We start from the raw sequence: 25,343 nt of genomic DNA, 5'->3' as shown, positions 1-25,343 counted from the left end.
CCGTGTTTCCCGGGCCGGGCCCGTCCCCGTGCGGGGCGCGGGGGGATGAGCAGCGGGCTGGTGGACGCCGCGGTGTTGGCACCGCTCAAACCCGTCAGCATGTCCGGGGACCCCAGCGAGGACACCCCGGTCTTCGAGGACATCAAAGCCCCCTCGCGGCCCCTGGAGACCCCTCCCGACCTGGCGCAGGTAAGCGTTGGGAAGGGGCGGCTCCCGCCCGCTCAGGTGCCGGAGCCTCCCCAGAACCTCTGGATTTGGGCTGAATTCTGCTTTGTTTCTCCCGTCGTTGCTGCGACACCCCCGTGGCTCCGTCGGCTCCCGCTTCCCCCTCCGCTGGCTTTTCTCATGGGCGTGTTGGGTTTCGTTTGAGAATTTTGGTTTGGGTTTTTCGCCTCCCATCTGCCTTCAAAACTCCCCGGCGTCCGTGTGGGCTTTGCTCCCACTCCAGGGTTCAGTCTCTGTCCCCTGGGGTGGCAGGCCAGGGGGTGTCCAGGGGCTCTCCCACCGGGAAAGGTTTTGGGATCTGGATTGCCGTGCCTGCGTGTGCTGGATGGGACATGGGACCTCATTTTCCATTTTATTTTATTGTCTGTACTTTTCCACCACCACGGTGGAGAAGGAATGCTCCTTGAGATTCCCTGGCAGCATTCCCCCCAGATAAAGCCCGGGATAAGGCTTTGGGATGTTCCTGCAGGCCCACCCCTCTCCTGGGCCCTGCTGCCCACCCCATGTGGGGGGACCAGGCTCCGTGTCCCACCCCCAGAGCCTCCGGCCGCTCTTCCTGGTGGGAAGGAGGGTGAGGCAGGCCGGGCCCCACCCTGGAGCCGAGGTTTCCCCTTTTCCCGCTCCGTGGGGCGCGGGGTGCCCGGGGTAATGATTAACCCCAACCCCACGGCCCCAGCGCCATTTTGATCGGGGCGGGAGCGCTCCGGGCCCGGCTCCAGGGCCCTGCAGGGACCCCTGCCCGGCTGCTGCTCCTCCAGAGACCCCCAGGAGACCACCCAGCGGGGGTGGCACCAGCCAGGCTCGGGGCCATGTCCCCACTGCCCCTGCTCTGGTTCCCACGTCACCGGTGTGCCAAGGGCCATTTTGGGGCTGTGTCCCGCAGAGGGAGGTGAAGGCCGTGGCTCCATCCCTGGATTTCCTGGAGCTCCGGGATCCACAGGGGCTGTCAGTGGTGCTCGTGGGTGTGGGCTCCTCCCTCCCCGTGGCCTTCCTGCTCCTCCGTGGGGGTTCAGGGATCACCGGGATCAGAGCTGGGTGGTGGTTCTTGGAAAGCTGGGGATTGTCCCCAGGGCCTGTCCCGGGGGGAAAGCTGTCAGCTCCCTCCAAACCCCCCAAAACGGGCTGGGGAGGGTGAGCTTGGCTTCTTGCCTTTTTCCATCCGGGTAGGATGAGGCAGTGCAGCCACGGCTGGCCCTGAGCCACCTCCTGTCCCCCTCATGGGGACACCCATGGCTGGGGACACCCATGGCTGGGGACACTCATGGTTGGGGACACCTTCACCCCACCCCATCCCTGCTGTGCTTCCAGAGGAACAGCAGTTTCTCCTCCCAGTTTGATCCCACTTTGCTCTGGGGTGGTGGCAGCTGAGGGGTGGCCTTGGAGGTGTCACCCTTTGCCACTGACCCTCCTGTGTCCCCTTCTGGGCAGTGGGATCCTGGGACAGCGGCTGCTGTCCCGAGCAGGTCCCATGGATCCCATGGATCCCCAAACCCTCCCAGGGAGCAGGGCTGTGCTGGGACACCCCAAGAGCCCTGGGCTGGACCCCACAGCGCCCGGGCAGGAGTTTCCACAGCTTGGCCGCTTTCTCCCGGCACGTTCCAGAGGCTGTGGTGCTGTGGGAGCCCTGCCTGGAGGCTGGAGGAGCTGGAAGCTGCAGGGCTGGGAAGCCTTTGCTCCAGAGGGTTTTTATCAGCTTGACAAGGCTGGTGCCAAAGGCTGTGACCTGTCAGGCTCCAGCTCTGGGCAGTTCCCGCTGCTCTGGCTGCCCGAGCTTGGGAAGAGGCAGGAGCAAATCATTCCTGTGGTTTCAAAGTCCCACTGCCTTATATCCCTCTAAAATTGCTTTTCAGATGGGAGCTCTTTGCTGTTGAAAATTTTATTGAATCGGGCTCAGGTGGAAACAAATCCTTTGTGGAATTTCCAATGAAATTTTGCCTTTCTATGTCTTTTCCAAAAAAACCCAAACCAAAAACAAAACAAAAAGCCCAAAACAAAAAAACCGAAACAAACACCTGAGAAAAGAGGAGGGAAAAGGGCTTGTGAGAGAAAAGGACTTTCTTCCTGATTTGAGTCAGATCAGTCAGAAAAAGCATTTTCCTCTTTAAATCTCCAGTGGCTGATGCTGGAGGGAATAATAGTAATAATTTTATTATTAATAATAATCATCATCAAAAGTAAGGCAGTAAATAATAATAATAATAATAATAATAATAATAATAATAATAATAATAATAGTAAGGCAAAAGTAATGTCCATGGAACATTTCAGGAGAGGAGGAGCTGATCCCTTTGCATGGCTGTCCGGTTCCCTGGATGAGTGAGGGGCCTGGGGGATTTATCCTTGCTCCCACCTGGCTGCCACAGCATTCCTGGGCACCTGGAACTGGAGAAGCATCCCGGGATCACCCAGGACCTGGAGGGACAGGGCAGGAATTGGCTCCTCCAGGCTCCCCGGGGGCTGTGGGGAGGTGGCTCTGCCACCCCTGTCCTTGAGGGTTTGGGAAGGCAATCCCTGTGTCCGTGGCTCCAGCTGGGAATTCTGGTGTTGGAGGCTCCAGGGCTGTTGAGAGAGGGCAGGAGCTGCTGGGAAGAGACAGAAGGACAAACCCCAACCCTGTCCCTCGGTTTAACCCCTTCCTGCCTGTGCCAGGCCCCGGGGCAGTTGTGGTGGTGAGCTCCCAGTGGGGCTGAGGCTGTGTGGGAAACAAGGAAGATGGTGATGAGTGTGGAAAGGGATTTTCCTTGGCTGCAGGCTGAGGAACAGCAGCAAAGAGCTCCCTTTGTGTCCCCTGATCCCAGTTCCTGCCCCACAGGCACTTCCCCACTCTGTCCTTGGCTCCCTCTGGGCTGGGGGTCCTCAGGAGGAATAAAACATCTCCAGCATCTGGGGGGTGCTTGGACACATCCGATGGGATCAGGAAAGTGCTGTTCCCAGAGCTTTTCCTGGCACTTCACCTCCTCAGTGCTGGGAATGGCACTGCCAGACCCTTCCAGCAGTGTGGATGAACTGTGGAACAGGGTGCAAGTTCTGTGGTGCTCCTTTGACTTTATCTTGGCAGGGATTTTGCTCCTGGATCACAGGAGAAGCTGGACCCAGCATTTTTAGGAATGCTCCAGCTTTCAGGAGGTGTTTCAATCTTGCCCTGTCCCTGTGCCATGTTCTGCACCTCCTTTGGTGCATCCTTGTCATGAATGTGGCTGTGGTGGCTTGAGGGTGGCTGTCCCTTGGAGCAGGGATGGCTTTTCCTGCTTCTTGGTGCTCCAGTGCCTTGGAACCAGGGTGATGGGTCCTGTTCAGGGCCAGGAGAGTCCTGCCTTCTATAAATAAAACTCCTTTACTTTTTAGGAGAGATGTTGGAGTGCTCAGCACAGCTCCCAGGGGATGATTCATTTCCTTGGAATCTCAGGAGCTGCAGGCAGGGAATAAATTTGGCTTTTCTGAAGGAAAGGGGAGATGGCCGCTTTGGAATTTTGCTCTGGACCTGGAATGAGATGCCTGGGGAGAACTTCCTCCCTTGGGGATCCTCCTGGCTTTGGAGGAGGGTTTAGAAATTCCACGGAAGTGTGCAAAATCCATTTCCAGAGGTGCTGGCAGCCTGGGCAGGCTCCCGGGAGTGCAGGAATGGGGTGGGAGAGATGGGAAGTTAAATGGTGCCAAGGAGGAACGGGAACACCTGATCCCTCTGACACGAGGATGGGTTTGGGAGCTGCTGGAGCCTTGTGTGAGGGATCTCCAGAGGGAGGGATCCTTCCCTCTGTTTTGCTTTGGGATCAGCTGATCCCAGTGTTTTGGGACCAGCCCACAGATTTGCAAGTCTGATGAGCTTTGTGCCTGGCAGGTGTCTGCAGGGCCACAGGGAACTGGGGCAGATTCCCAGAAAGGATCTGTTTATCCCTCTAATTTTGCCAGAGGACCCTCAGGAGAATCCCCAGCCCAGGGGTGTGCCAGGGCTTGGTCCCACGGCAGAGCAGCTCCAGAGCCTGCAGGAAGCTCTGGGTAAAACCAGTGAGCCCAAACCCGGCACACGCGGGGGCTTCATCCACAATAATCGTTATTTTATTTTTCTGGAGGCCCCAAACCCCGCCGAGCTCCCCGGGCGGGTGCAGGATGGAAGGAGCAGCAGGATGGAAGGAGCAGCTCCATGGAGCAGCTCAGCCGAACTTTGAGCCGCGGAGCTCTGGCCCGGTGGGACAAAGGCTGATTGTTCTGCGAGGGAAGGAGGGAGCGAGGGAAGGGGATGGGGATTCCAGGTGTGCCGTGCTCGTCCTCCTCCCTGCGACCCGCCGTCCGTTTGGATTAGCTGGAAAAGCGCTTGCTGGTTGGTGTTTTTTCCTTTTTGGAAAGCTGGAAAAGGAGGGAACGAGCGGGGCGCTCCGGGTTTCCCTCTGCTCCTCCGGAGCGCTGTGTGGGAGGCAAACGCCGTCACCTGAACTCGCTGCCCGGGCTTTGGGGAATGCATTTCTGGCCCGTGCATCACCGCCCGGGAGCTTTCCCCCTCTCAAACCTGTTCGGTCACCTCCCGGCGCTGTTTTGTTCTCCTTCCCTGCTCCAGTGAGTTCTTTTATCCAACCCATCCACTGCAAATAATCGCACTTACGAGCGTCTTGTGAGCTCGATTACAGTGTTTGCTTTCCTCGTGCTCCATTGGCGAATTCCCGCAGTCACAGGGTCCGGCCGGGCTCTGGGGATTGGAGAACTCGTGTTTACAATTCAGATGTTCTCAGAACTTGAGCTAGCATGAAAACCCTCTAAAAAAACCCCCATGGGCTGTTTACCACATCAAAGAGCTTCAGCCCCGTTCAAGCTCGGCTTGAAACTCAAACAAAGAATCTTTCATTGAGTTCAGAAATGCTGCGAGAATTCTTGGAAAATTATTGTTTTCTCAGCGTGATGGGGAGGGGCCTTCAAGTTCCCACCCAGAGCAGGATTTTCAAGTATTAAAATGCATTTCAGAACCTTGCTCTTTGTAGGATTTTCAGTGCAAGCAGGAGAAGGGAACGACAAGGAATTCATCGCAGTGTCGGTGCTCTGAAAACACAGGTTCATCCCAAAAAGCAGGGTATTATCCATCCCTTATCAGATCCCTCACACCTCAGGTGATTTATCTCATGGATCTGAACCCATTGTGGAGAGGCCAGAGGATGTGGATCTCTCCAGCCCATCAACCATGGGACTTTTTGTTGTGTATTTATTTACCCAAAATATTTTATTGTTGTCTCTACAAAATCGTAATTATTCTGCTCCTCAGGGATATTTCAGGGAGCTAAACCCAGGAATGGCTGTATATATTAAAATTCCTCACAATGAGCAGTTTTGATGTTCTCTAATCTGTGGAAAAGCCCCAAATTTATTGGGAAAATCAGGACATCTCCCCAGCTGCTCATCCAAAACACTTCTGAATGTTTTGTTCTGGGCAGCTTCCAGTATTTGGGGATTTTGTGGTTCTGTGGTGTGGGAGGAACTCAACTCCATTAATTTGGGGTTTGCCATCCCCTCGGGGATGCCAGGAGTGTCCCAGTCCTTGTGCTTCCCAGGGCTGGCAATGCCCAGCCTCCCAAATGCTCCCGCTGGAGCTTCTCCAGGTCTCAGAGCCTTCTCCTGGGAGCTGTTATTGGCCTGTGCCGTAATCAGCTTCCCCTAATTAACAACAACTGGGGACTCCTTTATACACAGGGAAAGTGTGGAAAGGGAGGGTTTGGGTGGAGGGCTCTGGATCTGGAGGAAACTCCAGATTGTTGCTCCCAGCACCACACCAGAAGCACAGAGGTCCCTGCTCGTGGCAGTGGGTGGAATGAGGTGATGGTTGAGGACCCTTCCAACCAAAACCATTCCGTGATTCCATGAAATACTCAGAACACGTGGCAGTAGTGGACCCGCTCCAGTGTCCCCCTCAGTCCCTGTTTTGGCAGATCTCCTTGGCCTGGGGACATTCAGGCTTGGGAGAAGGGCTGGTCCAACCCAAGGCTGCCTCGGGGTTTTTTTTGTTTTCCCAACTGCTCTGGGAGGAAGTTGGGGCTGCAGGGATGGGGGGAATTTGCTGTCTGCACATGAAAGCTGACCTTGCCCGGGGTCTGCCTGGTGTTTGCCTGGGAAGAACGGGATTTGTGGCCTCTCTGATGGGATCTGGATGCCAGGAGGGCTCCACAAGCCCCGGCAAGCAGCCAGTGACTCATTCCATTGTCAGCCCCTGGGAACGTGCCTTGGAGAGGAGAGTGAGCTGCCACAGGGGTTGAGGGAGGCAGAGTGAATCCCACCAGCTGGGGATGATCCCTGAGAGCTCCAAACCTCTCCCACAGCACCTTCAGGACCCGGGGCAGGGATGTGGAACTGGGGGAACTGGAAGGCTCAAAGACAATCCCAGTGTCCTGTGGGCAGGGACGGGTGGATAAATCTGTCCAGGTAATCCTGGGGATTGTGGCATCCAAGAGTCAGGGAGAGGCAGTTCTGGGCTGGAGCTGAGTCTACAAGGAGCAGCGGAGCTGCAGGGGGGCCCTGCTCCTGACTAATTCCAAATCCACTGCTGATTTGTGCCCGTGTAACCCAGGGTTCCTTGAGTGTTTTGGCTGAGGCTGGAGCAGCTCCAAGCTTCTCAATCTTTCAGGAGTTGAAATGACATTAAATAATTTCATTTTTCCCAAAAGACCCTCCAAGGGGCTGTAGCAGCACACACCAGGAATCAGCCCGGGTCGACCTCCAGGAGCTTTGATGGAAAACCTCCTTGATTGCCTTCAAATGCTTCACCTCAGCCTTTGCTGAGCAGGAGCAGCCCAGAAATCATGGAGTGGGAATATTCTGAAAGCTGTGGAAGTCCAGCTCCCTTAAATCCTCATGTCCTCCCTTCCCACGCTTTGAGAGTTGTCCTCACACTGTGTGCAGTGATGGGAGAGGATAGAGGCCATCCCTGATTCCCACCTTTCTTCCAGCTCCATCCAGGGCTCAGGTGGCTGTTGGTGAAGTGGGATCTACCCCAAAAAATGTGAATCAACCCCAAAATCGACATGAGACCCCCTCCACCCTCACCTCTGGAGATGCTCCTGTGTCATTCCCTTCCCGCTCCATGTCTCCAAGGTTTTGTTATTTTTCACTCCATTTATGGCTTTGTTTTTGAAAAGGTTTCTGCTTGCTGCTGGAGCCTGGCTGTTCCCAGCTGCTCCTCTTCCAGCCCCTTGACCTTGGAGTTGGATGAGGCTGTTTTCCCTGGCTCCCTTGGCCTTTGGGATTGTGGCATGATCCCGGTGATAAATTCCTGAGCTGGATTGCCTTTGAGGGAGCCTTTATCAGCTGCTGGAGGGAAGGAATTGCAAACACAGCCAGCAGGTCTGGGAGTGGGGCTGCCTGGATGGAGATTCCCCACTTCCCTGGGAAGTCATCATCTGCTCAGGGAGTTCCAACACAAGGGCAGGAAAGAGCACTGGAATAACGCTCCCCATCTCCTGGGTCAGCCATGGGCACAAACCTGGAGAATGAATGAAATTCCATGAACGATTTGGGAGCAGCACCTCATCCTGGAGTGCTCTGAACACCCGGCTTTGGGCAGGATGGGTCTGACATCCTTTGTCTGGCAGGGAACTGGGGCAGGAAAAGGGGAAACGTCTGGGGTGGATGATGTAAATCTTGGGCTTGCTCACCTTAGAGGTGTTTTCCAACCCAAATAATCCACAAATGCCTCGAGGGCAGCCCCTCACCCTGGAGTTGCTCAGAGCCCATGCAGGGCCTCCCTGAGCCCAGCACATTCCCACGGGAGCTCGGATTCCATCTGGGATAGGCTTTGTTGTTTACAGCAGCCAAACGTTGGGCACTTGAAAGGAAGAGTCCCGGGGCTTTCTTTGCTAATCCCGTTTTACAGAGAGTTCCAGGAGACTTGAGGAACAAACAGAAAATAACGTCGATCCAGGTCGGTATCAAACCCAAATGATCAGAGGATCAAATATTTACCCAGGTCAATATTTAACCAGGAGACAATAAATGCTGATATTGAACCAAATCTGGATATAAATACAGGCTATTTATAAAGTGAGCCTGCAAAGGGGCACTGCCAGGGCTGTGCCAGGGGGGTTGATTGATGATTATCCTGCCCATTGTTTGCTGATTCCCTTGGAGGCTGGAGTTTCGTGCAGGTGCACGGAGGAGAAGGAGCCCGGGCTGGGTTGTGGCATGGCCGTTGTGCCACACCTGTGCCCCGGGGTCCCTCATCCTGGGACAGGCCCCCCTTCCTGCTGGAGCCACCTCCTGCTGCTCCCCCATTCCTTGAACCGCCAGGTCAGAGAATCATCGAGTCAGGGACTCGTTTGTGCTGGGGGCACATTAGAGGGCACCCAACCCTGACACCTTCCACTGTCCCAGGCTGCTCCCAGCCCCAGTGTCCACCTGGCCTTGGGCACTGCCAGGGATCCAGGGGCAGCCACAGCTGCTCTGGGAATTCCATCCCAACCCCTCTACACCCTCACAGGGAACAATTCCTAATTCCCAAGATCCCATCCATCCCTGCCCTCTGGCAGTGGGAAGCCATTCCCTGTGTCCTGTCCCTCCATGCCTTGTCCCCAGTCCCTCTCCAGCTCTGCTGGAGTCCCTTTAGGCCATGGCAGGGGCTCTGAGCTCTCCCTGGAGCCTTCTCCTCTCCAGGTGATCCCCCACAGCTCTCCCAACCTGGCTCCAGCCCTGGAGCAGCTCTGTGGCCTCCTCTGGATTTACTTCAGCAGTTCCGCATCCCTCTGATGCTGGGCCTCAGGGCTGGATGCTCTTGCCTGCCAAGCATGGACACAGGTGACATTTTTCTTGCCCCCTGTCCCCAAAGCTCTTTGCAGCCCCCCACGCTGGGGGCTGGGTGTGAGCAGGAGCCTGGATGCAGCTGAGAGGGAATCTCCCATGTGGGAGATGGGCTGGGAGCTCTGGCCAGGCAGGAGCGGGCACAGGGCTGGTGAAACACGGCCAGCCCTCCCTGTGCCCCGCTCAGAGCTCTGGTGCCTGTTTAGCAAACACCGATTGCCCTTCTGGTCCCTGCCTGCCCGGGAGGTGACAACACCTGATGTTCCTCCTCGGGCCGTTTGTCATTTATCACCTGCAGATTAGGAGGTGTTTAATCAGGGGACAGCCAGTCCCACCCCAGCCCCAGCCCAGCTCTCCGTGCTCCTGGTTAATCCGGGTTTATCTGGGGCCTGCCGAGAAATGTTTGTGTTGGACTCTGCTTGAATCGATCTCTGTGCTGATAACAGCTCCCCCAGGCTGGGACATCTGATCCAGGGATAAATCCCAGGCTCCTGCAGGATTTATGGGAACTGCCAGGGCTGGAGGGGCTCATGTCCACACCTATGACCCTCTGGAAAATCCTGCTCCTGGAAAATCCCCTCTGGAGATGTGGGATGGCATTGCTGTCTTCATCAAGCCGCTGGTTTTCCTGGGGCTGGGGGATTCACACCCTCCAGCTCTCCCAGGGGCTGCTCCTGAGGTATCCCATCCTCCAGGGAATTTCAGTCACCAGGTTTGGGTGTGCTGAGTGTAACACTGCTGGTCCAGAGACACAAACTGGTATCCAGTGGCCTTCTGGAGTGGACAAAGCGCTGGTTTGTGCCTTCTCCTCATTTTTAATTTGGCTTTCTTTCTCTGCCAAGTTGAGGAGATCCTTCTGCAGGGTCAAAATTGGGTGACTTTGGAGGAAAATCCCCCTGGAATTCAGTGCTTTGGCTGTGTGAGGAGTTTCTTGTTGGCTTTCCCTTCCTGGGCATGTAAAGACAGCTGCAAATCAAAGAGGGTGGGTTTAGGTGGGATTTTGGGAAGGAATTCCTGGCTGTGAGGGTGGGCAGGCCCTGGCACAGGTTCCCAAAGCAGCTGTGGCTGCCCCTGGATCCCTGGCAGTGCCCAAGGCCAGGCTGGACAGGGCTTGGAACAGCCTGGGACAGTGGAATGGGATGAGCTTTGAGGTCCCTTCCAGCTCAAACCATTGTGGGACTCTGTGAAGGATCCCAGTCCCTCTGGCCTCCCAGAAGGTTTGTTGGTGTTTCCCCTTTTCCCTGAGCTGCTGATCCCAGCCTGTGGCCATGCAGTTGGTGTCGTTTTGTGCCTCCTGCCCTCATCCTGGTCCCCAGGGATGGCAGGGATGGCCTGGCCATGCCTGAGAGGGAAACTGGGCCTGTGATCCCACTGAAAACCTGCTGGCTCTTCATCTGCAAGGCTCTGAGGCCTCACCCCATGAGCCCACATCTCGTGCACTGTTGGGATGAGCTGAGCACCCTGTGTGTGGGATAACCTCAATCCTGCCCAAAAAGAGCCAGGAAATGGCTCCTTCCTGGAGGGGGGATGGGCTGAGCATTCCAGGTCACTGCTGTCCCCTGGGAGGGGGACAGGCAGAGGGTGTGGGGTCTCCAGCTCTGAGATCTGAAACTCTCCTGGCAGTGAGCAGGAGAACCATATGGAATGAGAAGGAGCCCACAGGAGCCTGGCAAATACTGGCTTGGGATTTGGAGGAATCCCAGATCTCTTCCCCTCCTCTTGGTGCTGGAGGGCTGTGGCCTGCTTGGAACACTGACCTTGGAGAAAGGATCTGGGTCTGAGGGATCTGGGAAGAGCCCTCAGCCCTCTCTGGGAATCTGGGAGAGGTGGAGCCAGGAGAAAGGAGAGGTGCAGGGCATTTGTGAGCTCACTGTCATCTGTGTGGGGCTGATAAAGGGATTTAAGTTTCCGTGCCTCAGTCTCCTCGGGAGAGCTTGGTACTTCCCATTTGTCTCTTCTTTCCAAAGAGGCTTCCCTCCTCCTGCTTGGACAGGCTCCAGCCATGGTGGGCAACCACCAGCTGCTTCCATGGGTGTGGGGTGGGAGGAGACACCATTGGCATGGGGGACACCTGGAGACCTGGAGGGCTCTGAGAGGCTGTGGGAGGCTCTGGGGGTGCTGCCCTCCTTGGCCAGGGGAATTTGGGGGTCTTTGGAGTGGCAAGGCAAGGAGGACACCCTACTAACCCAGCCCTGCCTCCCACAGCTGCACCCCATGAGGATGGACCAGCGGATGCCACCGCTCATCCTGGAGGTGAGCAGCTTTCCTCATTCCTTCCCCTGCATCCTCCTGCTCCTGCTGGGAAGAGGAAACACAGAAGTCCCCAAGAGACTGAGCTGGGACATATCCCACTCCCCATTCCCATACTTCCCTGCTCCCCATTCCCACTCCCTCCTTCCATCCCCTCTTCCAGCTGGGACATGTCCCTCCCTCTCTGCCAGTCCCCTGAGTCAGTGTGTCACTGTCACCTCCATGATCTGTGTGTCCCCATGGGCTGTGACAGGAGTGACAGCCAGGAGTACCCGAGTGCTTGAGTGGCACTTGGTCACCTCAGTTGTGCTGGTCTGAGCTGAGGACTTTGTAGGATCATGGAATTGTTTACTTTGGAGAAGCCCTCTAAGGTCATCCAATCCAACCATTCCCCAGCACTGCCAAGGCCACCACTGACCCATGTCCCTAAGTGTCACATCCACATGGCTGATAAATCCCTCCAGCAATGGGGACTCCAGCCAGGACTGGACAACCCATTTTGGGGAAGATTTTCCCACTATCCACCCTAACCTCCCCTGGCCCAGCCTGAGGCCGTTCCCTCTCCTCCTGTCCCTGTTCCCTGGAGCACAACCCGACCCCCCGGCTGTCCCCTCCTGTCAAGAGCTGTGCAGAGCCACAAGGGCCCCCTGAGCCTCCTTTGCTCCAGGCTGGGCCCCTTCCCAGCTCCCTCTCCAGCCTGAGCCCCTTCCCAGCTCCCTCTCCAGGCTCAGCCCCTTCCCAGCTCCCTCAGCCCCTGGATTGGGCTGGGGCACTGGCTGGGAAGTGCTTTGGGCTCGGAGGTGCCAGCACCCGCCGGGCAGAGTTTTCCAGGTGATTCTGAGCCACAAACAAAAGGTTCCCATTTGTCCCTGTGGGAGGGACGCTGGTGCTCAGGGTTCCTGCAGAGCTGTGGCACGGTGGGGCATTCCATGGGGTGGGATTGTTGTTGTCCAGGTGCTGCACACACACAGGGCAGGGGGCAGGGAGGGTGTCCTCTTGTCTGGTGACAGACACTGCTGTCCCTTACCACCCCTTTCTCCGGGAGCCTGAGGGGGAATTACTGTGGTTTTTTAAATGGAAAGACCAGGAAAAGACAGTGCTCTGCAGAGAGGGGTGGTTCTTGAGAAAGGGAGGTTGGGTGATGCCAGACAAGGGCCCTCCATGGAAATTTGGACCCTTGATGCCTTCTGGGGGCTGCCCTAGAGCAGAGGCTGGACAGAGCTAAAGAATGAAGCAGGGATTTATTAAAAGGATCTCCTCAATGGATGCACCTTGGGCAGCACAAGAGCCCAGCCAGGGCTGCACCCAAGATGAACCAAAATGGGCACAAAATGCACGAGTGGTCACGGGGTCTCTCAGTTTGATAAGTTCTGCTCCATTTGCATATTGGAGTTCATTGTCCAATTCCAGCTCCAGCCCATGCAGTCCCATCCTTCTTGTTTTTCTCTCTTCAGTTCACATTGTTTGTGCTCGTGGGCCTGAATTTGGATCATTTGTCCTTGGTCCCCAGCTAGAGCAGGAATTGTTTTGTCTCCCTACTCTGTGCAGAGAGCCCCCCATCCCATAATGTGAAGCCCAGATCCACACACTAAAGCAGCACAGAATCTGAAAAATAGAAAAGCTAAAACCTGAGGCATCACCCTCCATGGAAATTTGGGTCCTCCATGGAATCCTTTAGTTTGGAAAGGCCCTCTGAGCTCCACATCTTTCCCCATTTCTCTCCTGCCTGGTCCCCTGCGGCAGAAGGACCTTCCCTTGGGAACTGGAGGTGAGAAAGTGAAATGCCAGAGATAAGGGAAGTGTGAAGGAAAAGGCACCCAGCACTGCCCTGCCCCTGCTCCTGCCAAGTGGGGCCGATCACGGCTCAGGAATGTGCGGCATCCCGAGCTGCCCGGGGCGAGCTGATTCCCAAGGGAACCTGGCCCGTGCCAGCCCGGCTGCCAGGAGTGCCCAGGGCTGGGCTCCAAGGCTGTGCCGTGGTTCTCCCGAGGGAGGAACCCGCCCAGCGGGGAGCAGGGAGGGCTTGGAGCTCTGCAGGGGATGGAGTGAAGCTGCAGCTCTCCGAGTCCCTTCCCTTCCCTGCTGATGCCTCGGGGTAAAGAGGGAGAGCAGGCAGCAGGGACAGGGCCCAGGGAATGGCTAGAGATGTGCCAGGGTGGAGATCAGGGAAAGGTTCCTTATCCAAAGGGTGCTGGACACTGACCAGGCTCCCTAGGGAATGCAGCTCCAGGAATGTTTGGTCAATCAGGGTGAGGTTGTTGGGGTGCCCTGTGCAGGACCGGGGGCTGGACTGGATCCTTGTGGATTCCTTTGAACTTGGGATATCCCATGAGGCCACAAGCAGCTTTAGCCTCTGCCTGAGCCAGGGTTCCTTCTCCAGAGGGGCTTTTGAGCTTCCTTTAACCAGGACAGGAACTTGTAGCGCCTCCACATTGGATGAGGACAGACATGTCATGGTTGATGCCCTTAGGGGTGTTTTCCACATGTGACAATTCCCTGATTGTGTAGGGTTCCCAGCAGGCTGTGTACACACAGCAGCCCCAGCATGGCCCTTCCCAGCCCGGCCTCCCCGAGCTCCTTCCCAGTGGCCCAGGGTGGATTTGTGGCTGTCCCCGTGCCTGGGTGACAGCCAGCTCAGCCATGTGTTGCCAGCACGGCTCCCAGAGGTGCAAAGGCTCTGAATGAGCTGGAAGCTCTGTGATCCTTTCCCTGGAAAGGGCAAGGAAATCTCTTGGCTCTCAGCCAGCTTTGTTAAGAGCCCTGAGGTGGCAGCAGGGCTGACTTTGGCCCATGGCACTGTAGTGACACAGTTCAGGGCTGGAAACCTCGGCTCAGGGCGTGGGCTGAGCTCAGCTCCCGCTCCTGGAGTGCGCTCCAGGCCCTGCCAGGGAAACCTGGTCCTTTTCCAGCTGCTCTCCATGGGAATGAGGGCTTTGACACTTGGGGAGCCACACAATGAAGGGCTGGAGCTCTGCACGAGAGCTTTAGTGCTGGGATCTGCAACCACAGCGAGCAGAACCTGAGTCACCCAGCGCCAGAAGATGGATTTCCTCAAGGATTGCTCCATCAAGGTGCTGGATTGTTGGGCCTGGATCCAGTGGGATGCCCCAGCAGGCAGGAACCAGGACGGGAAGGAGCCAAAGCCAGAGATTCTGGTAGCTTGGAGGAGCCAGGCTTGTAAAAACAGCTCTGTAAAACCAGAACTATCACAAAGGTTAGGCCAGGGCTGAGTCACTGCCCAGGTGAGGCAGGAAGGCAGGAACTGTTCCTATTTCAGGCTCAGAACACACTGAATTAGTGGCAACATCACTTACATTTCTAGGCCTGAATGATTCCCAGTTAATTAAAGATATTGTCCTAGAATTCCTCAGTTCATTAAAGAGACTGTCCCAGAATAAAACACTCCTCGGGCTGCTGAGTTTAAAGGAGACCAGAGCCAGCATGTCCAGGGTGGGCTGCAGATCCAACGTGCCTGAGGTGTGATCCTGGCTGGATTCATCCCGTTCCTAGTGCTCACTCCTGCTGCTTGCGTGGCCAAAGCTTTGTACCCAAAGCTTGCTTCCCTTTATCAGGTTTGATTTCTGTCCTACCTGCATCCTCTCCCGGCTGCCCGGTGTTATCAGGGAGATAGGGAGGGGGGAAGTGGGGCAGAGGACGCTGATTCAGCCATGGGGAGCCTGGCTGAGTCAGAGCCGGAGCTAAATCACCTCAGCTCAGGTTCCTGGGCCGTCACCACTGCTCCCTCCATTTCCTGCTCGCTCAAATGCCCGCTGGACATTGGCCTCCCCCCGCTGGCTGTCCAGGTCAGCTTTCCCAGCTCCCGTGTCCGTGTTTCTGCCGCAGGCACGCTCAGAGATGGACAAGTACCTGTCCAGCGAGGTGCCGCCCATGCCGATGCTCCCAGACAAGAAGTACCGCCGGGAGAGCGCCTCGGTGGTGGACGAGTTCTTCTCCACAGAGAAGCCCAGCTCGGCGCCCTACAGCGTGAACATCAACGTCATCCTGCCCGACACCACCCACCTGCGCACGGGGCTCTACCGGCCCCCCAAGCCCATGGTCCCCTTCCCGCAGATCAAATCCGAGCCTGGCACCGGCTTCTCCCAGCCCTGCTCGTCCTCCTCCGGCCCCACGCAGACCCTGCCCGACTTCACCAGCGTGTTCAGCATGCCCCAGTCGGTGGCGGTCAACAACATCTTCATCAAGCAGGAGATGCCCGCAGAGATCCCGCTGTCGGCCCATCCGCAGCAATCCCAGCTCTTCCAGCTGCCCCTGGGCGCTGCCAGCGCCGACATTCCCACCCTGGCGTCCTCCTCCAGCAGCACCACGGCCATCAGCTGCCTCAGCGGAGTCACCATGTCCACGGGCTCCGTGGCCAGCGTGGCACACAGACCCGTGCAGCCAGCAGGGCCCCTCAAGCAGTACCCACACGTGGCTCAGGGACAGGCGAGCTTTGGGAACATCTCCGGGCAGTTCTACCCCGCCCCGGGGGTCACTCTGCCCCCCTCGCCCCCCAACTCGCAGCCCGGCAGCCCCGAGAACCAGCCCGAGCTCATCAACACCATCTCTCCCCCGCCGTCCTACGAAGCCACTTTTGGACTGAAGCTGGTCCAGTCGTCCCAGATGCCCCCAGGGCCCAACAGCGTCGGGGGCCTCTCCCAGGGCCACGTTGTGATGCCGCCCCCCAAGTACAACAGGCGCAACAACCCCGAGCTGGAGAAGAGGAGGATCCACCACTGTGACTACCCAGGTGTGCTCCCGGGGGACTTTGGGGGTCTCTTGGCACCCTGAGGATGGGTAGGAGCCTCCAGGGAGGATAATCTGAGATCCTTTTGGGGTGAAGCTGTGGATGGAGCCCCAGGGAAGTGGGAGGGAGTAGAAGAGGTTGATCCCACCAACATGGTGTGGTTCCTGTTTTGTCCCCTTCCCTCTCCTTTACACTCTGGCAAAAGTGACTCTGCAAGGTAGAGAGCTCCTAAGGCAGGGATGCTCCTGGGAATCTGCTCCTGGGAATCTGCACTTGGGAATCTGCTCCTGAGCTGTTGCTTTGCTCTGGTCCTTCCCAACCCTGAGCAGCCACACAAAGCCACTTTGCCATTCCCACTGAGCCTTTCTTTCCCTCTCTCTCACAGTGGGTGGAAAACCAGCAAGGAATTCCCACCAGGAGCCCTGCTGGACTCTCTCTGAGAGTTCTGATCTTCCAAAGAGGCAATGAACTGAAGATCCCTGGGCCATCCTTCCATGGCTCCATGTGCTGCAGCAGGAGCTGTGGAAGGGCATTCATGGCTTGCTTTGGGTTGGAAGGGATGTTTAAAGGCCATGTCATCCCACCACCTGCCATGGACAGGGACACCTTCCTGTCCCAGTTTGCTCCAAGCCCTCAAGCTGGGGATCAGCCCAGAGCAGATGTGGCTGCCCCTGGATCCCTGGCAGTGTCCAAGGCCAGGCTGGACACTGGGGCTTGGAGCAGCCTGGGACAGGGGAAGGTGTCCCTGGGCATGGCAGGGTTGAAACTTGGATGAGCTTTCCTTCCAACCCAAACCAGTCTGGGATTCCATTGCACACACCAGCGAAGCAAATCCCATTGAGAGATGCCAGTGAGAGCCACTCCCAGGCCAGGACACACCTCCCACTTCCTGGGCTGATCCTCAGGGCTGACCAGCTGTGGATTAGCAAACAGCTTTCCCGTGGGGGTGTGTGAATGAGGAAAGTCACTTCCTAACTGCCTCAGTGAGAGTTACTGACCCTTTCCCTGGCATGGGAGTGGCTGGAGGCCAGCCCAGAGGCTCTGCCTGCTCCAGATCCTGTCTCCAGCCATGATGCCAGGAGCTGCATAAGAACAGGGCATGTTGAGAGAGATCTTTCCGTGCTTACACCTTCCCACTCTGTGGCACTCTGTGGATCAGGGACTTTCTGAGCCACAAGCTGCCAGTGGTTGATGCCTTGTGCTGAATTTTTTACCTTCTGCTGGTCATGGTGAAGGCATGAAAGGTGGAGTTAGACCTGAGACACACTCCTCATGCCTGATTGCTCAGAGGCTCATCCTGCAGGATTTGCACCAAGGCAAAGTTGCTTTTAGCAGGATTTTGGTCTATGGTGAAAAGAAAAAATCCCCCAATCTTTGCTGAATAAATCCCATGCAGAGATGGAGCAGGCATCCATGTGATCCCTCCCTCAAAGGTTCAGCTGGAGGTGACTCTGATCAGGAATAATGGTGAGGGAATCTCACCAACCTGGTCTCTGTGAGGAAGTGAGAGGGGCTTGGAGACTGCACACCTGGAACCAGATGAACATGGGAGACCTGTTGGTAAAGCCCCATCCAGAACCTTCCAGGGCCTAAAGGGGCTCCAGGAGAGCTGGAGAATGACCTGGGACAAGGGATGGAGGGACAGGACACAGGGAACGGCTTCCCACTGCCAGAGGGCAGGGATGGATGGGATATTGGGCAGGAATGGTTCCCTGGCAGGGTGGGCAGACCTGGCACAGGGTGCTCAGAGCAGCTGTGGCTGCCCCTGGATCCCTGGAGGTGTCCAAAGCCAGGCTGGATGGGGCTTGGAGCAGCCTGGGATAGTGGAAGGTGTCCCTGCCCATGGAATGGGAAGAGCTTTTCTTCCTTCCCACCCGAACTATTCCTTCATTCCATGATCTCTCTCCCAGATGTGAGGGGCTGCCAAAGCTTCAGAGCCCCAGAGGCAAAACTGAATGGGGCCACCACCCCTTGTCCCTCCTACCAAGGAGGGGAAAAGCAGCTCCTGCCCCTCCTGAGCAGGAAAAGACCAAGGGCTGATCCTGAGCAGGAGGCTCCTCTGGGCTGGGTGGAAACACTGGGATGAAAAATATCCCCATGCTGCTTGTGCAGGTCATAAAAATGCAAATTAATATTTGAATGTCCTCATCAAAACACAAAGCAGCAGGGCCACAAAGGGCAGTAGAGACTTCCTTAAGCTTGATCCAGCTTAAACCTCAGAGGAGTTAAACTGACTCCTTTTGAGATACCTGCTGTTGGAACTGTTCCCCAGTCACGGTGTTTCTGTTAAACCCTGTCTTTGATGAAACCTGTTCGTGCTGGTCTTGTGAAAACACTTCCCCCTGGCTCTGCTCTGGGACCTGGAAGCCAAGTTGTGACTGTCCCTGGCTGTTTCCTGCTTCCTGGAACACTGGTACCACGTCTGCTGGGCCAGGACTGTTACAAAACCCAGCCTTGCAAAGTCATGTCAGCAGTGAGCGGAGCCCAGAGAGACGGGGCAGCACAAAGCCAGAATCGTGGGGGAATCAAGTCTTTTCATCCTGCTGGTGGAAGGAGGGTTTGAACTTCTGTGCTTGACTGTCCCCCCACCTAATTCCCAGCACAATTCCAGTGGGTGGCAGGAGAAGGTGTTAAAGTCTCTCTGTCTAAGAGCAGACACTCCTTAGTGCTGAGCCCAAGCCAGGCTTATTTGCATGGCCCAGTTGTGTCCCTCCCCTCAAATCAGAGTTTGTTTGAGCAAGGGCCCCTTTCTCACAGGGAAATTGTGCTTTTTTCTGTCCTTGCAGGTTGCTCAAAGGTTTACACCAAGAGCTCCCACCTGAAGGCGCATCAGAGGACTCACACAGGTAAGAGCAGCTCCAGGAAATGCTGCCAGCCTGAGGTACCAAAGCCCCCCAGAAAGGGCAAGGTTAGATGGGATATTGGGAAGGAAATCCTGGCTGTGAGGGTGGGCAGGCCCTGGCACAGGGTGCCCAGAGCAGCTGTGGCTGCCCCTGGATCCCTGGCAGTGCCCAAGGCCAGGCTGGACACTGGGGCTGGGAGCAGCCTGGGACAGTGGAAGTTACCGTGATGCAAGATGGGTTTAAGGTCCCTCCCACCCTGATCTGTTCTTTGATTCTTTAATTTTTTTGTCACTCTGAGCTCTTCCCTTGAGCTTTCTTTGGGCTGTGCCCCCTTGCTGAGGGTGCCACAGGGAGCCCAGCTCAGAGCAGCCCCAGCACAGCTCCCCTGGGCTGATCCCAGCTCCGTGACACTCTGCATTCAAGCCCCGGCGCCCTCATTAAGGCATTTATTATACCTGAAACATTATCAGATCCCCAGGTAGTCCAGGAACCATCAGTGCCCTCATAAATCTCTTTTATAGGAGGGCTGATCTTTACTGAGAGCAATTAAGCCAGGCCCAGAGTTCACTTCTCTTTTTTATGAACAACGACCAAACCCCGTTCTGTGGCTGGGAATTGCTTCTTGCTCTTGGCTCCGTTCCTTCCTCCCCTTATCAGCCCTTCAAACAAAGAATTTCGCCTTGTGCGTGAGCCACAGTGTTTCTTTGGCAGGGGCTGGGCACGAGGGGGCTGGAAAACAGCACGGAAGGGGTGGAAAAAAAGGAACAGGAAGGATGTCGTCCCAGAGCTACGTGCTGATAGGGGTTTATCACAGTCTGGAATCAAGGCTTTAAAATTAAATTAAATTTCTCTTGTCCCTTCTGTTGGGAGCTCTGCGCCCAGGACAGGATCCATGAGTTGGGCACCTCCTTACCTATCACATATAAAGATGTACCCAGGAAAACTTGGGTGGGTGTGAAATCCAGGAAAACTCAGTGGTTTCTCCAGGTTTCCCAGTAATCAGGCAGGAAATCCAAATGGCTTTGCCTCCTTTCCTTCCCCTGCTCTTAGAAGGAAGGGTGGAGAGGTGAGGGAAGGTGTCAGGACCCTGGTGGTGGCATGGGATGAGCAAAAAGGAAGGAATCCAATCCAGAGCCATCCTACAGTCTTGACCCAGGATCTCTGCATCCAATGTTTTTAAGCCTCGTGTTTTGCTTTGGCGGCCTTATCCTTGCTGAGGTCCTCACCAGAGCTGCAAGAGCAAGGGCTCACCCCAAATCCTGCCTCAGCTTCACCACCCGAAGGGTTAAAAATGTCCCTTCTCCCATTCCCTGCCTGAGAAGTCCCTGGTGTGGGAGCTCTTTCCTTGTGGTTTCCGTTGCCATGGCCGGCTGTTTTCCTCTGCTGGAGCCGCCATTCATTTCCTGGGTGCCATTGTGAGGTTAAACATAAACCCCCGGGGCGGGAATGCCACCTCGGATCCTTTGTTTGAGCCCGCCCTGCCGTGCTGTCCTGGGAGAGGCAGCCAGCTCCGGGACAATGGGAAACCCAGGACAATGGGAAACCTTGGGTTCCTGTCCTGGACATCCACCTGGCATTGTTTGAAAGCAAAGGGCTTCGGTGGGCTTGACCCAGCCAGGTGACCTGGAGGGGACAAGGTCTGGGCTGCAAGGGGCAAATCCTGCCTTGGGGAAAATCCTGCTTTGGGGAAAATTCTACCTTGGGGCAAATCCAACTTTGGGCAAATCTTGCCTTTGGGAAAATCCCTCTTTTGGGAAAATCCTATCTTGGGGCAAATCCTAACTTTGGGCAAATCCTGCCTTTGGGAAAATCCTACCTTTGTCTTGGTATGTCCCGAGTCCCATAAAACCCCCACCAACTCCTTGTAAATCCTCTGCAAGTGCTGTGTTTACCTGAGCCATAAAAATCCCTCTCCCTTCTCCCTTTCCCATGGAGAAGCATCCAGGGGTTTTTGGAGGAGCAGGATGTGCTCGTGCTGCTCTGCCTCCTCAAGGTCCATGTATCCATGTTTTTGTGTTTTATCCACTGCAGGCAAGGCACTGTAGACCTTGCTGTGGCTGATTTCACTTCCCTGGCCAAACGTGGCATTCCCAGCCCTGGAATTGTTCAAGGCCAGGTTGGATAGGACTTGGGTCTAGTGGAAGGTGGAACGTGGTCTAGTAGAACCTGGTCTGGGGAAGATGGGCTTTAAGGTCTCTTCCAAGACAAGCCGTTCCAGGATTCCCTGGCTCTGTGGAGCAACCTGTGGGATGAAGGGCTCCCTGAGAGCAAGGAGAGGAAGGAATCCCTAGACACTGCTGTCGGAAAACCTGGAAGTTGGTGGAAGCTGGTCTGGGCAGGGTGGAACACGAAGGGCTTTATGGTCTTTTCCAAGCTGAGCTGTTCCAGGATTCCCTGGTTCCGTGGAGCAGCCTGTGGAGGAAGGTCTCCCTGGAAGCCTGGGGAGGAAGGAATCCCTGGAAGCACGGCAGGGCAGGGCACACATGCCCGTGCACGCGTGCTGCGTGCGGACGTGCGCTCCCGCCGCGCCGCTGCGCCCGGCAGTTGGCCCCGGGAAGGGTAAATATTTGAGGTCGGGAATGTCAGCACATTCCCTGAACTCTGCCTGCCTGTTCAGGCTGTTAAGAGCGGCACTAATATTTGAGAGCACCACGCCCTGCGTGGGGACCGGGCTGCAGCCAGGGCTCAGCCCCGTGGCCTGGCTGGGAGCAGCCGTCAGCTTTTCCAGCCCAGTTCCCAGCTGGCTGTGAAGGTGCCTGGTTGAATGGATTTCGGTTGGGAATGGGTGTGTTTGGGAGGGAGGGGGAGAGGGCACGGGGATGACATCACCTGAATGCGCTGAGGGAAACACAATAGGTTGTGTACAGAGCTGCTGGCAGGGGAACTCGGAGGTGTGGAGCATTAGGTCATGGAATCCTGGAATTGTTTGGCTTTGGGAGGGGTCTTTAAAGGCTATCTGATCCTTTAGGGACATCTTCCACTAGACCGGGTTGCTCCAAACCCCATCCAACCTGGCCTTGAGCATTCCCAGGAACTGGGCGGCCACCAACATTGGATGGCAGTTTCAAAAAAAATTTATTTTTCAGATTGAAATTTAGATTTAGAGCCCTGTCTTCCTCCTGGTGCCTCCCACCACTCATAGCTTCCTTAGGTATTTCTGGGTTTTTATTTAAAAAAAAAAACCAACCTAATTTACAAGTTGTTTTTAGCCAGAAATACTCCAAAATCCAGCAGGAATTCCTCCTGGTGCCTCCCACCACTCATAGCTTCCTTAGGTATTTCTGGGTTTTTATTTAAAAAAAAACCAACCTAATTTACAAGCTGTTTTTAGCCAGAAATGCTCCAAAATCCAGCAGGAGCTTGAAGAGCACCAGAAGGCAAAGTGGGAGGAGGTGAAGAGGGGCAGGACCTGGTTGGTGCAGCTCAGTCCCTTGGTGGCGCTGGGCTGTGTGCCCTGGGGAGCTCTGGCAGTGCCAAGGAAATTGGGTGTCTCCCAGAGGCTTGGGGGTGTTTTTGGGAGGCTGGGCAGGGGTTGAGGAGGGACAAGACCGGTGTGGTGCAGCTCATGTTCCCTCAGCAGCCCTGGGCTGTGCACGCTGGGGAGCCCTGGCAGTGCCAATGACGGGGGGCATCTCCAGAGGCCAGGGGGGTTTCTGGGGGGCTGGGCACACGTGTGACCTGTGCTGTCCCCCGGGCAGGTGAGAAGCCCTACAAGTGCACGTGGGAAGGCTGCGACTGGCGCTTTGCCCGCTCGGACGAGCTCACGCGGCACTACCGCAAGCACACGGGGGCCAAACCCTTCAAGTGCCTGGCGTGCGGCCGCTGCTTCTCCCGCTCCGACCACCTGGCCCTGCACATGAAGAGGCACCAGAATTAGGAGCTGCCTCCCTTCCCACTTCTCCAAGAGCAGCTCAAACTCTTCCCTTCTCCCAGGGAAGGACCTGTACATAGGAACGACCCCGTGCTGCCGTCACCGAGGCGGCAGGAGAGCCCTGCCAGCCCGGCCCTGACGCTGTCTGGTTTTACCAGAGACTGGAACCCACCCAGCTCACCTCAAACGAGCCCTGATTGCAGCCTGAGCTCCTGACGAGGCTCCTGGTGGCACTGGGATGCTGGAGCCTGGATGCCCAAGGGCTTTCTTCTGGCAATCCTGCTATTTATTTGTCACTCAGGAGCGACTTCGTGTCTTAAGGCCCTTTGGGATAGGTTTTGCTGTTTTAGTGAGGCCCAGGAGGATGTGACAGCTTGGCTGTGACAGCTCTCACCTGGACTCTCTTGGACAGTCCCATGGCATAGCCATGGATATGACACTGTGTGACCATGACATGGCACCTTGTCCCATGGTGTGACCATGGATTGACCCTGGTGCCATGGTGTGACCATGGATATGGCACTGGTTCCAGGGTGTGACCATGGATGTGACCCTGTCTCCCATGGTGTGACCATGGATGTGGCACCAGTGCTGTGCCAGAACAGGAGCCGTGCCCAGGACTGTTGGCAGTGACAATCCCAGTCTCTGTGGGGGCACAGAAGAACAGACCTGTGACAAACTCACCCTTCAAACAAGGGGCAGCACAAAAGCAGGTGACAAAAGCGTCACCTGTGTCCCACTGAGCCCATTCCTGGCAGCCAGCTTGGAACTGTGAGCACCTGCCCTGCCTGGCCAGGTTTTTGTGATTGTGTCCTTAGCATTTCTGCTTCCAAGAGGAATTTGGACTTCAGGTGTGTCTGGGAGGACCAGCGTGGGTTTGAAGCCACCCGGGGACAGCATAAGAGCCACTGCTGAAGGTCTGGTGTCCCAGAATCCACCAGCAGTGCCCCTCTCCAGAATCTCACAAGGACTCGGTGGCTGCTGGTCCCACCAGGCCTGTGCTGTTGCCATTCCATTAGATGGGATAAAAAACTACACCCAGGGGGAAAAAACATCTTGGAAACAAATTCCAATAAATCCTGCTGTTCAGAGTGGAATCATATGACTACCTCACAGGTTCACCTCCTCTGGCTCCCTAAGCTCCTTCCCCCATCCCATGGGATGCACATCCCCATTCTCCAAAGCCTTCCAGGGGTTAAATTTGGGCACAACAAGAGCCAGTTCCAAGACCAGCTGTGAGCTTTGTAAATGAATCAGGACCAAATAATGGGTCTGCTGTGTCCAGCAGAACATTGATTTGTTCCACACTCTCCTCCTCCTCTCTTGTTTCTACTTGGATAAATTTGGGTGACTCACAGGTTTATGTGTGGGATGAGGGGCCAGGCTGGACCATGGCATGGTCGGCTGGAATTTGGAGGCCACTCCTCTCTGCTGTTGCCAGAGCCACTGCTGGGTTCCTGCTTGGCCTTTTCCTTGGATAAACAGAACCAGTGCCATGGGTCTGTTTGACAGCAGAGGAGGGCAGGAAGGAGTTGGGGTCTGTGGTGTGTGTTGGCTTTGGGATGGATGCTGGTCCAGCTCTGCAGTGACTCCTCCCTGTGGGTCCTCAGCCAGGGAGGGTGGGAGTGCAGGGGGGAAAGGCCATGGAATTGTTGGATGGCTTTCCCAGCAGTGGGAGCAGTTTTCCAGCCCTCAGCACCAACCTCCACAGTCCAAGATGGTTTTTTGGGGTGTCTCTTGTGGTTGGACCTCCCCAGTGCAGGAGCAAACTCCAAGGCACAGGGTCCCCACGTGTGTCACCATCAGCCCCACCCATGGCCCTCTCAGAGGGTCTCTTCACCCCCCTCTGCCTTTGGAGAAGGAAACCTCCTCTTCCCACCCCTAGTTCCCCTTTTCCCCCACCCTGTGATGCTGATGGAGCCCAAAACCAGTTTGCTAAAACCCAGTACAAAGCCAAACCCACCAACAGGCAGCTTGAAATCCGAGGGGAATTGGACATAATTTCCCTGCTACTCTTGGGAATCTTTTTCCCTACAGCCTCTACTTGTCCTCCCCTGGACTCTGTGTGTGTAAATATATAAATATATATATATATTTTTTTCTTTTACCTGATGAGGGGCAGAAGTGTTTTAGCACCCACCCGCTGCTCTGTATGCAAACTCCTCACATGCAAATGCTTCTCTATGCAACAATATTTTGTTTTTAAAAATGAAAACCACAGCAAATCCTCAGCTTTTATTATTTTTCTATGGACAGAGCTCTGGTTTGTATTAGTGGCCAAGGGCAGCTGTTTTTGGGGAGAAAGCTGGGGAAAGGGGAGTGGTGCTGCTGGAGCCACGTGACACTCGTGACAAATGAAGGTCCCTCCATCCCCAGACCCCTGGGACATTTTGGAAATGTCCACCCCTTTGCAAGGAGTGGATCAAACGCTGGAATGTGGGTGCCTCATCTCTGTTTGATAACGGGGAGAAAATCGCTGTAAATAGGCCAAAAGTGCTGTGTGACCTCATGGGTTCTCCCAGGTGATCCTTTATTATCCAAGATGAACACAATGGGGAAGAAATTGGGACCTGAAAAATGTGGGAGGGAAGATTTCTTTTCCAGGAATATTGATCCGTGTCCTATTTTGTAATAAAATTTTATC

At 55.7% G+C, this 25,343-nt stretch overlaps 1 protein-coding gene across 1 annotated transcript; it reads left to right on the top strand.

The window, feature by feature from the left end:
- The first annotated feature begins 87 nt into the window (after window positions 1-87).
- On the top strand, window positions 88-22,705 carry LOC121346502 (Krueppel-like factor 5). The gene is made up of 5 exons (XM_041424366.1): window positions 88-189; window positions 11,197-11,244; window positions 15,085-15,988; window positions 18,772-18,831; window positions 22,527-22,705. The coding sequence occupies exons 1-5, from the start codon at window positions 100-102 to the stop codon at window positions 22,703-22,705; spliced, it is 1,281 nt and encodes a 426-aa protein (XP_041280300.1). The 5' UTR covers window positions 88-99.
- Window positions 22,706-25,343: the final 2,638 nt, after the last annotated feature.

This window comes from Onychostruthus taczanowskii, unplaced genomic scaffold, assembly GCF_017590055.1.
Source record: "Onychostruthus taczanowskii isolate IOZ18803 unplaced genomic scaffold, ASM1759005v1 scaffold81, whole genome shotgun sequence".
NCBI lineage: Eukaryota > Metazoa > Chordata > Aves > Passeriformes > Passeridae > Onychostruthus > Onychostruthus taczanowskii.
This window is presented reverse-complemented; position numbering and strand designations above follow the sequence as displayed.

What these genes read in the sequence shown, in the direction of transcription:
- LOC121346502 (XM_041424366.1), top strand. Translation starts at nt 100, where the DNA reads ATGTCCGGGGACCCCAGCGAGGACACCCCGGTCTTCGAGGACATCAAA. An exon ending in CCCCTCCCGACCTGGCGCAG is followed by an intron (nt 190 to 11,196) that starts GTAAGCGTTGGG and finishes TGCCTCCCACAG; the next exon opens with CTGCACCCCATGAGGATGGA. An exon ending in TGCCACCGCTCATCCTGGAG is followed by an intron (nt 11,245 to 15,084) that starts GTGAGCAGCTTT and finishes TTTCTGCCGCAG; the next exon opens with GCACGCTCAGAGATGGACAA.